The sequence below is a fragment of the Microcaecilia unicolor genome, chromosome 2 (genome assembly GCF_901765095.1).
Source record: "Microcaecilia unicolor chromosome 2, aMicUni1.1, whole genome shotgun sequence".
NCBI lineage: Eukaryota > Metazoa > Chordata > Amphibia > Gymnophiona > Siphonopidae > Microcaecilia > Microcaecilia unicolor.
In genome coordinates this window covers 459,292,095-459,304,539 of record NC_044032.1, presented here as the reverse complement: position 1 = coordinate 459,304,539, position 12,445 = coordinate 459,292,095, and the positions used below count along the sequence as shown (strand labels likewise).

At 42.7% G+C, this 12,445-nt stretch overlaps 1 protein-coding gene across 1 annotated transcript in view; it reads left to right on the top strand.

Moving 5' to 3' along the window:
- NAGK (N-acetylglucosamine kinase) overlaps positions 1–6,598 on the top strand; it is a 112,499-nt gene extending 105,901 nt beyond the window's left edge. The window contains exon 10 of the mRNA XM_030190970.1: positions 6,086–6,598. Coding sequence (XP_030046830.1) covers positions 6,086–6,276 — 191 coding nt within the window. The 3' untranslated portion in view covers positions 6,277–6,598. The remainder of the gene's footprint in view (positions 1–6,085) is intronic.
- The last annotated feature ends 5,847 nt before the right edge of the window (positions 6,599–12,445 follow it).

Sequence of the window (12,445 nt, the reverse complement as noted above, 5' to 3'; positions counted from 1 at the left end):
TAAACAGAGAGTTTTATGAGGGCCAGCAGGTACTTGTTTTAGTCCCCGTTCGTCAGAATAAATGTCAAGCTAATTGGGTGGGACCTTACAAGGTCATAAGGCACTTGAATGATACAGAAAGCAGCGTACTTTTCATGTAAATATGTTAAATGCCTATGCAAATCGTATAGCTATGGTGCTAGCTATGTGCAGCCTACCAGAAGAGTGTCAGGATAATGAGCCCATACCTGACCTCATAGCAGAGACATTATCAGAGGGATCTGACACTGAAGAGAGAGCATCTAAATGTACAGAGTGAAAATACTTTCAGTCAAAAGGGGGAACTAGAACAACAGAAAACATGTATAAAAGAGACATATTTTACATGCTTTGAGTATGAGAAAGATTACAGTATGAAAAGGCAGCTAATGCAGCTCCTGAAAAATAGTAAAGAAACTGGATTATGTACAAGTGTAGAATATGGGGAAAACTGTATCAATAAAGCAAACATGATAGAATATCAGAAAAACACTGATAATAGACTAAGTTCATGTCCCGGTTATGACAGATTCAACAAAGAAGAAAACTCCACAAGAAATGCAAAATTTCACCCAGAAGCGAGACCAGTTTCAAGTACGGAGTATAAGAAAAGTTTCAGTTCCTTGGAATTATTGTCAAACCATCATAGAATCCATTCAGGGAAGAAACTTTACATGCACTGAATGTAGAAAAAGCTTTATTCATAAATCACAGCTAACAAAGCACCAGAGAATACACACAGGAGTAAAACCATTCACATGTGCTAAGTGTGATAAAGGCCTCTGTCGTAAGATAATCCTCACTATTCAGAAATTGAAGCACACAGGATTAAAACTGTTAGTATGTACTAAGTGTGGTAAAAACTTCTGTTATAAGAGGGAATTTGTATCTCACACCAGGCAAGCAATACCTCCTATATATGCTCTTAATCTTCCACAACACACTTTGGTTCCTCTGGGGTGCTGGCTCATTCCAGCTGAAAGTACGACTCCAGTTTATTTGATATTATGTTCAGGCACGTGTTCTGACAAGCTTGAATGAATACTTCTCAATCAATCTAAGTACTAGTTCACCTTCCCAGACTCTTCGTTGGGGTGTATACTCCTTCCTAGTCCTTCCCCTACCCCTTGCACAGGTTTCCCTATATAGTTGCAGGAGTCTTTCATGTAAAGATGTCTGAGCCAGGGGCGTATCTGCGTGGGGCCACAGGGGCCTGGGCCCCCGCAGATTTCGCCCTGGACCCCCCTACCACAGACCCTCTCCACCTCCCCCTCCCTCCCGCCCGCCCGCCACCAACCCGTCGCCGATCTTTGCTGGCGGGGGACCCCAAGCCCCAGCCAGCCGAAGTCCTCTCTTCCGTGCAGGATGCAAGTTTCAACGCTTCCTGTTCTTCTGAGTCTGACGTCCTGCACGCACAACGTGCAGAACGTCAGACTCAGAATTTGGAATTCAGTCTGACGTCCTGCGCGTTGTACGTGCAGGACGTCAGACTCAGAAGAACAGGAAGCGTTGAAACTTGCAGCGGCGCAGCCTGCATGGAAGAGAGGACCTCGGCTGGCGGGGGGTTGGGGTCCCCCGCCAGCAAAGGTAAGTGACAACAGCGGGGGAGGGTGTCATTGGTGGCGAGGGGGGGTCCGGAAATGGCGGGGGGGGGGGGGGGATCGGTGGCGCCGGGGGGGGGGGCTAAAATGTGCCCCTCCCTCTGGATCTGGCCCCCCCTACCGCCCGAGTCCAGATACGCCCCTGGTCTGAGCTTCTGACCAACAGCACATTATTTTTCAGATGACCCTGGACAAAAATAGGATCTTATTGGACCCTGAAATATAACACTAGCCCTTAAAAAATAAATTGCCGGGGCCCCAAAACTCAGCCCCCATCCTCAGTGCACCTTTAATTGGAGAGACAAAACATTGTGTACTTTCTCCTGTCTCTAATGCCATCTTCAAAAGTGGTGGCACCAAACCCATGAGATATATCAGAATGCTTTGTCATTTGGCAGACTGCCCCTAGTGGTATTTTCTAATGACTGAGGTCAAAATCCTAAGTGGTGTAGAAACAGGTACAAGTGAACAGATTTTTCATTTTTTCAGAAAGTACAAAGACCAGGGTACACTCAATGAAATTACATGGAAATACTTTTAAAACAAATAGGAGGAAATATTTTTTCACCAAAGAATGGTTAAGCTCTGGAACTCGTTGCCAGAAGATGTGATAACAGTGGTTAGAGTATCTGGGCTTAAAAAAGGTTTGGACAAGCTCTAGATGAAAAGTCCATAGTCTACATAAGTACATAAATATTGCCATACTGGGCAAGACCAAAGGTCCATGAAGCCCAGCATCCTGTTTCCAACAGTGGCCAATCAAGGTCGCAAATGCCTAGCTAGATCCCAAAAAAGTACAAACCATTTTATACTGCTTATCCCAGAAATGGTGGATTTTCACCAAGTCCATTTAATAACGGTCTATGGACTTTTTCTATAGGAAGCCGTCCAAACCTTTTTAAAACTCCGCTAAGCTAACCACCTTTACCACATTCTCTGGCAACAAATTCCAGAGTTTAATTACACGTTGAGTGAAGAAATATTTTCTACAATTCATTTTAAATTTACTACATTGTAGCTTCATCGCATGCCCCCTAGTCCTAGTATTTTTTGAAAGCGTAAACAGATGCTTCACATCTACCTGTTCAACTCCAATCATTATTTTATAGACCTCTATCATATCTCCCCTCCGCCGCCTTTTCTCCAAGCTGAAGAGTCCTAGCCGCTTTAGCCTTTCCTCATAGGGAAGTCGTCCTATCCCCTTTATCATTTCCGACGCCCTTCTCTGCACCTTTTCTAATTCCACTATATCTTTTTTGAGATGCAGCGACCATAATTGAACACAATATTTGAGGTGTGGTCGCACCATGGAGCGATACAAAGGCACATCCTCATTTTTGTTTTCCATTCCTATCCTAATAATACCTAACATTCTATTTGCTTTCTTAGCCACAGCAGCACACTGAGCAGAAGGTTTCAGTTTTGCATCAACGACGACACCTAGATCCCTTTCTTTGTCCGTGACTCCTAACGTGGAACCTTGCATGATGTAGCTATAATTTGAGTTCCTCTTTCCCACATGCCTCACTTTGCACTTGCTCACATTAAACGTCATCTGCCATTTAGACGCCCAGTCTCATAAGGTCCTCTTGTAATTTTTCACAATCCGCCAGTGATTTAATGACTTTGAATAACTTTGTGTCATCAGCAAATTTAATTACCTCACTAGTTACTCCCATCTCTAGGTCATTTATAAATATGTTTAAAAGCAGCGGTCCCAGCACAGACCCCTGGGGAACCCCACTAACTACCCTTCTCCATTGAGAATATTGACCATTTAACCCTACTTTCTGTTTTCTATCTTTTTAACCAGTTTTTAATCCACAATAGAACACTACCTCCTATCCCATGACACTCCAATTTCCTCTGGAGTCTTTCATGAGGTACTTTGTCAAACGCCTTCTGAAAATCCAGATACACAATGTCAACCGGCTCACCTTTATCCACCTGTTTGTTCACCCCTTCAAAGAAATGTAGTAGATTGGTGAGGCAAGATTTCCCTTCACTAAATCCATGTTGACTTTGTCTCATTAATCCATGCTTTTAAATATGCTCTGTAATTTTGTTCTTAATAATAGTCTCATTTTGCCCAGCACCGACATCAGACTCACCGGTCTATAATTTCCCGGATCTACTCTGGAACCTTTTTTAAAATTTGGCGTTACATTGGCCACCCTCCAATCTTCCGGTACCATGCTCGATTTTAAGGATAAATTACATATTTCTAACAATAGCTCCACAAGCTCATTTTTCATTTTTATCAGTACTCTGGGATGAATACCATCAGGTCCAGGAGATTTGCTACTCTTCAGTTTGTAGAACTGCCCAATTACATCCTCCAGGTTTACAGAGAATTCATTAAGTTTCTCCGACTCGTCAGCTTCGAATACCATTTCCGGCACCGGTATCCCACCCAAATCTTCCTCGGTGAAGATTGAAGCAAAGAATTCATTTAATCTGTCTGCTACAGCTTTGTCTTCCCTGATCGCCCCTTTTACTCCTCGGTCATCTAGCAGTCCAACCAATTCTTTTGCCGGCTTCCTGCTTTTAAAATACCTGAAAAAAATTTTACTATGTGTTTTTGCCTCCAACGCAATCTTTTTTTCGAAGTCCCTCTTAGCCTTTTTTATCAGCGCTTTGCATTTGACTTGACATTCCTTATGCTGTTTCTTATTATTTTATTCGCTTCCATTTTCTGAAGGATTTTCTTTTAGCTCTAATAGCTTCCTTCACCTCACTTTTTAACCACGCCGGCTGTCGTTTGGTCTTCCGTCCTCCTTTTTTAATACGCAGAATATATTTGGCCTGGGCTTCCAGGATGGTGTTTTTGAACAGTATCCACGCCTGACGTACATTTTTGACCCTCGCAGCTGCTCCTCTAGGTTGTTTTTTTCACCGTTCTTCTCATTTTATCATAGTCTCCTTTTTTTAAAGTTAAACGCTAACGTATTTAATTTCCTATGTATACTTACTTCAAAGCTAATATCAAATCCGATCATATTATGATCACTGTTATCAAGCGGCCCCAGCACCATTACCTCCCGCACCAGATCATATGCTCCACTAAGGACTAGGTCTAGAATTTTTCTTTCTCTCGTCGGCTCCTGTACCAGCTGCTCCCTAAAGCTGTCCTTGATTTCATCAAGGAATTTTACCTCCCTAGCGTGCCCCAATGTTACATTTACCCAGTCAATATCGGGGTAATTGAAATCACCCATTATTATTGTGTTGCCCAGTTTTTTCAGCCCTAATTTCCTTTAACATTTCTGCATCCATCTTTTCATCCTGGCCAGGTGGATGATAGTACACTCCTATCACTATCCTTTTCCCCTTTACACATGCTATTTCAATCCACATTGATTCCAAGTTTTGTTTCCTGCAGAATTTTCAGTCTATTTGATTCAAGGCTCTCGTTAATATACAATGCTACCCTTCCACCAATTCGATCCACCCTGTCACTACAATATAATTTGTACCCCGGTATGACAGTGACCCACTGATTATCCTCCTTCCACCAGGTCTCAGAGATGCCTATTATATCTAATTTTTCATTTAGTGCAATATATTCTAACTCCCCCATCTGATTTCTTAGGCTCCTGACATTCGCATATAGACATTTCAAACTATTTTGTTGCTCCTATTTACATCATGCTTAGTACTTGGCAGTATTAATTTGCAATCTTTTGCCTGATTTTTATTTAAGGACACCTGATCTACTACAGTCTCTTTTGCAACCTCACTATCAGGATATCCTATCTTCCCTGTTTTGGTGATATCTTTAAAAGATACCTTATCCTGAACCATGCGCTTTTGAGCGACTGTCGGCCTTCCCCCCTGCTATTGAGAGAGACATGGGGAAGCCACTGCTTACCCTGAGATTGGTAGTATGGAATGTTGCTACTAGTTGTTTTTATGCCAGATACTTGTGACCTGGATTGGCCTCTGTTGGAAGCAGGATACTGAGCTAGATAGACCGTTGGTCTGACCTAGTTATAGCTATTCTTATGTCAAATGCCACTAGAACACTTCCCTTGGGTTGGGGGAAGCCCTAGACCTGGTGGCTCCCTTAAAAGTGGGAGAAAGGGAAGTGGATCAGTGGGTGGCAGTGTGCACAGGATGAAACTTAGATACAAAGTTACTTCTTTAAATAAGCATGTTTATTCTGGCTTGTTCACTATGTCCATGTTGGCATCCCCACCCCATTAGTCTTAGTGTTCATGAAGTATTGCCCCTTCCATCTAATCAGTGGGGTTGGAGGAAGGTAAAAGGTAAGGAACTGATTTATGGTTGCACTTTTATTTTTTCACCTGCTCTCCCCTCCTCCCCCTGCCCCCCCCCCCCCCCCCCCCCCCCCCCGCATTCCTTTCCTTTTCTCCTTCACCTGTGATCTGGAAGAGTCCTGTTTTCTACTGTTAACCCCTTGTTGCCTTGTTTTTATTCCTCCTGTCTCCCCCACACCCACCTAGGGTTTGTTGAAGTTTTGAACAATGCAAGAAAGAACAAATCAGGGAGCAGCTTTTCCAGGTTCACGCTGCTGAAACTGAAGCAGTCCTCTGCCGTGGGTGGAGCTAGTCTGGGGGCCAAGCACATAGGAGACGCTCTGCCACTGGATTATGCTGCCAACGTTGATGTCTTCTACATGCATTCCTTTTCGTAGTGCCAGAACTGTCTGCTCTAGGATCCTGTGCTTCTACCAGAAGTATCAAGTGATGCATTGGAAATTTTCACCTGTCTTATTTTTCAATACAATCTTTACCTACAGGAAAAAAAAAATCTTTGTTCAGTTTGCACGAGAAACTGAGATGATGAAGGGACGTGACTTATTTAATAGACTTCTTCTTAAACTTCTGATATGCAATCAGCAAAATGTGAGGCGACTTTCATTTTGCACACTAAATTCTGTGTAAGGAAAAACATGTATATTGCAAATACATAGTGAAAACTTTAATAAAATAATGTGCATAAACTTTTTTTTAAGGATCAGTCAAAATGTTCTGTCATTTTTTTATTACTAGAAAATTTGTGAAGGAAATATTTTATACATCATTGAATTGTAATTTGCTAATATTTTGTTTTGACATACCAAAAAATATTCCTTAAACATAGGGGGATCTTGCCAGTGTAAATGTATGTGTTTAAAAAGGTGCTGCAACAGTGGCGGTCCTGTAACTGGCACAATGTGAAGAATCAGTCAATGCAAATGAAACCAAAACAAGGTGTTCAAATACAGGCATAATACAGCAAGGGCTGAGGTGGAAACACTGGCTTAGGCCATAGCATATGCCACTGCAACACACAGTAGCCATACTGGGATTCCCAATCATCCCTTGCCCCTGTTGATCTAATATTGGGGCAAGGGAAGCCACTAGGCATACAAACAGCAAAGCCAGGTTCAAATCCTGCTGCTTGGGATCTTGGGTAAGTCATTTAACCCTCCATTACCTCAGGTACAAAATTAGATTGCGCCCCTGGGGGACAGGAACACACCTACTATACCTGAATGTGACTCACCTTAAGCTATTACTGAAAGGTTTAGCTAAATACAAATAAAATAGGGCCAATGGGGAAAGGATGTGTACAGACCTGAGAAAAAGAAAAACTGCCTCCAACAGGTGAGCATGTCCTCATGGGTTTCACCACATTGGACCCCAAATGTTATGCTAATTATGGAGAGGGTGATCTTAACACTAAACATCTCCCCAAGAAAGAGATTACCCAAATGGGAACCTACAAACAATATAATCTTCGGTCAACACCCTTCCTGAATACAGAAATCAAGATGGAGAAAAACACCATTCAGTGAAAAAAAAATCAAAATGTTTGTGCTGGAGAACACTCCAAGAGAAATTTATATATACAACAGGTCCAAATTTAGTCCATATTCAATCTACTGCTATCAGTCAAAGCTCAAGACCAGTCCCAAATAAAGGGAACGGTTACTTATCTAAATCCTTTGTAGGTCCATATGCAAATAACAGCAGTTACTGTAACCCTGACAAGGGTCCTTTGGTTCGTCAAGGCTGCAGCACGGGTAGAGGAAACATCTGAGTGGACCATGAAGTTTCAAACATGGTGGAAACTGTGTTAATGGAGATTGATATTCAAATTGGCCAATTGCACAGGAGCAGCATCTTGTAAGGAATGCCTCTAAATTCAGCCCAGCCTGGGCTTAAGCGAAGGAAATGCAGTCTGCTATGCAATTGGATAATGTGTGTGTTTACTGATGGCTGCCCCATCCTGTTGGGGTCAAAAGAAACAAAAACCTAGGGGAACTGTCTACAAGCTTTAGGCCACTCCAGATAGAAGGTCAAGGATCTGTTGCAGTCCAAAGTGTGCAGCATGCTTGCATCAGGATGGGGAATTAAAATTTGGGAACAACATTGGCAGCAGAACTGACTTTGTTAAGGTGAAACTCTGACATGGCCTTAGGATGTGTGCAAAGAGCTACTCTGTGATGGTGGAATTTGGTGCAAGGTAGATCAGCTACTAGAACTTGACATCCACTGACCCTCTGGGCTGGAGTACCCACTGCCAAAAGCAGAACCTTCCAAGTTAGGAACTTCAGGTGACAAAGATCAAGTGGCTCAAAAGGAGCTTTCATCAACTGAGTGAAGATTTGCATACCGAGGAGGCAGTACATGAAAATCTCTCATGCATTTTCCCTGTGGGTATCCTAAAAACCTGACTAGCAGGACTTCCCTACATGGTGCTGGTAAACACCGGTTACACTGAGGTAAACCGTTACAGCAAAGTTTTCCCAAATCTGTCCTGGCAAACCCTAGCCAGTCAGGTTTTCAGTATATCCACAATGAATATATGCAAATCTATCTCAGAGATATCCTGAAAACCTGACCGGATGGGGTTCCTCCAGGATAGGTTTGGGAATCATTGCTTTAAAGTATTGATTTTAAGGCTAGACTCAGAAAAGTGTAGAAGGTATTCAAGCAGTTTATGTATAGGGCTGGAGAAAGTAGCACCTTGCCCTCACAGCAGCTGCCAAACCTCCTCCACTTAAAAATTATATGACCTCTTAGTGGAATCTTCCTTGAAGCAAGCAGGACATGAGAGACACCCTCAAGCAGCTGGAGAAAGTCAACCTCTGATCTCTCAAAACATCCAAGCTGTAAAGGTGGATGAAGAAGGGACCTCTTACTCTGAATGATGAGAGACAGAAAGCATGCCAGGCTCCATAGTTCCTTGGAGGCTAACTCCTGAAGCAGGGGGAAGTAAATCTACCTTAGCTAATAAGGAGCTATAAGTATCATGGTTCCCCTGTCATACTTGAATTTTAGCAGAGTTTTTCCTGAGAGGTATTGGAGCATATGCATGCAGAAATCCCTTCCCCCAAGTGTGGAGAAATGCATCGGAGTAAATTGGTTATCTGATTCTGGCTGGTGCAGCACTGAGGGACCATCTTTAGGTGAGTAGCAAAGAGATCTATTGAGGGGGAAACCCAGTCTTAAAAGAGCTCCCAGGATATGTCCATGCTGAGAGACCACTCATCTGATCACAGACTCCTGCTCAGTCAGCTAGACAGTTGCTCCTCCCTGCTATGAAAGTGGTTCTGAAGATTGTACCATTATTGGAGGCCCAACACCATATCCTGACTGCTTCCTGACACATGGTATGACCCCATACAGTCCTGCTTGTTAACATAATATGCGGCACACTGGCTGGCAGTTTGAATGAGGATAATATGGTGCATTAGCCAATCCTTAAAAGCATTTAAAGCATTCCATATGGCCTGCAGTTCCAGGAGGTTGATATAATGTTGAGCCTCCTGGGAAGACTACTGACCCGGAGGGGGGGAGTGTAGTCCATCTACATGAGCTCAGCCCAGATTGAATGCACCTATTGTTAATGTCTTGTAGCATGGAAGAAATTGGAATAGGCACATGGTCAAATTGCTTTAAATTATCCATCAAGACAGAGACTTCTGGAGAGAAGGGTGTGACAGTGATGGCATCTACTAAGTTCCCCTGGGCTTGTAACTACTGGGTCAGCCTCAACTGGAGGCGAGCCATGGTTATGACATGCACAGTTAAGGCCATATGGCTTAACACTTTCAACATCTGCTGAGCTGAAACCTGCTAGACCATAAGTGGCAATATGACCCTGCTCTCTGCATCCCAGGGTGCACCACACAGGGCAGGTCTGTATTTTGTGGATGATGGCGCTGGAGGTAGAAATGAGCAGGCATAGCTCTTTCTTCATTTAAGGTATAGGGCCTAGTCATGGGGTCAGTGAAAGGGTGGAGGTCCTACTAGATTACAAGAGATTTTTTTTTCCAAGTGGCTAGAGAGACAGGAGGAGGGGGACCACTAGACTACACAGGATTTTTTTTTTTTTAATGGGTGGGTGGAGAGAGGTCATGAGACTACAAGAGCAAATTTGTTTTTAATATCAGGGGAAGGAGGGGTCGGGAGAACACTGTTGGTAAACAGCAATTAGCGTATCTGGGTTTTAAAAAGGTTTGGATAATATCCTAGAGAAAACGTCCTTAGTCTATTGAGATAGACACGGGGAAGTAGTCATTGCTTGTCCTGGGATCAATAGCATAGAACGTTCCTACTTTACATGGACTCTGGATTGGCCACTGTTGGAAACAGGATACTTGGTTTAGAAGGAGCAGTTGTCCGATGCAGTATAGCTATTCTTTTATATACTACCTCTGACCTGGCAAGAGGTTTTCCACACACTTTTTTTTCTGCGACTGAGGTATACTTAATGACCGTGTTTTAATGAGGGCATTGGTACTGGTTTCCATGCAAGTTAACATCTATGCTAAAACCATTTCTGCATTGCAAGTAGAGTGTAACCCGACGTACAAAGAGGTTAAAGCCATTGTAATGCTTTCTGCATGGGCCCCACTGTCATTTTTATTTGGAATAAGCAAGTATTAACGGTTCTTGCAATATAGATTGTATGCAAGTGCTAACTAGTCTCTCTGCAGTACAGTTGAAAGGTGTTTCTGATACAAAAACCCTTTCAGCAAAGGCCTGGTAAATCTAGAAGGGAGACCAAATTGGAAATTCTAAACAACTAAACATTTCTTTTGAGAATTCAGGCAGAAGAATTAACAATGGGATTTTCTTTAATCTTAAAAAAAAATCCATCTAGTTTGGTATTTTTAGCTGCTGTAAAGTTTAAAAAAGAAAAAGCTTAAAGCACACTGAATACAAACTTAAAAATCATGTCAACAGTACAGGCTCATTAGAGTTGTCATTGTCCCATGTGATTAAATCACATTTGTTTCCTAGAACAGTCCATAAATCTTTTGGAAACAGCTGAAAAAGCCTTGCTTTGTGTAAAGTCAAGCTGTCAGCCTAAACACTTCAACACAAGCCAATGTTAATCACTATATCCCTGGGTACGCAACAGCTGTAACTGAGGAAGCAGATTGAAGAGTTGAGCTATGGTCTGCTTCACAGGCCTTTTTAAACCTTATACTTACTGGAAACGCACCAGGCTGCTGTACTAGGACAATACTGGTAAGCATATGCTCCTTTTCACCAGAATTGAAACTATTGAACTACGCTCCAAATTTATTTATGGGTCCTTTTACAAAGACATGCTAAAAAGTGGCCTGCACTCTGTTTAACGGGTGATTTTCCCATGCACTCAGGCCACCTCTTAGCGCATCTGCCAAAAAGCTGAATTTCTATTTATTATTATTATTATTATTGTGATATTTATATCCCACATTATCCCAAACAAGCTTGGGCTCAATGTGGCTAACAATAAACACTAAATGATAAATATCAAGAAACTAGTGGAACCAAGCCCGTTTTCTCAACAATGAAACGGGTCCTAGGAAGGCTGCCTTATAAGCAATTTTTTTCTCTCTCCCCTGCCCTCCCCTCCATGTCCAGCGATTCTTCCCTCCCCTCCCATCCCTTCCATGCCCAGCGATTCTCCTTTTCCCTGCCCTCCCATCCGTGTGCCGCGATTCCTCCCCTGCCATCGATTCTCCTCTGCCCTGCCCTCCCCTCCCTGCCCTCGATGTCCCGCGATTCTGTTGTTGTTTGTACCTGAACGTTCTCTGGCTTCGTTCCGTTTGTAACATCCCCTGACAGCTTGCCTCAGCGTTCCCTTCCATCTCACTGTTCCACCCTGAAACGTCATTACATCTTGATGCGAGGGCAGGACAGTGAGGGGGAATGGAACACTGGAGGCTGGCTGATGTCAGGAGATGTTACAAACCCAGACAGCCAACCAGCCATGGAACGTTGGAGGTACAAATTATTATATAGGATAATACATGAGGAGAAAGTAATCTGGTTGAGAATTCAAGAATACAATATGGTAAATGTATATGAGATCTATAGAAAATCATCATTTGAGTATCTAGCATAAAAGAGATTATACATGTATCAGCTGAGAAGTTCGGGATTGATTGCCATTTCAGGAGACGGTCAAAAAACTTGGAACTGGAATTAGTCTTTATGAGAAACTGTTTGAAAAGAAATGATTTTAGGATTTTGCAGAATCTGCTGTACTCCTATATAGTTCTTTATTTTGGATGGTAGGGAGTTCCAACATTTGGTCCCTAAACATATGAAGTCAGCAGAATGAACTGATTTGTAGATCAGGTTTTCTTTGTACAGTTAGGGAAATATAGTGTTAGGTAGTCCCTTGCTTCGTATTTAGCATTGTGCAGGGGAAGATTTATTAATGGTTATATATAATCTGGGGCTGTACCATTCAAGATTTGAACGATGAAGGTATCAGCCTGCTTATCCGACATTGCTGCCTGGCTGTCCAACCGCCACCTGAAGCTGAACATGTCCAAAACCGAGCTCCTCGTCTTTCCACCTAAACCCACC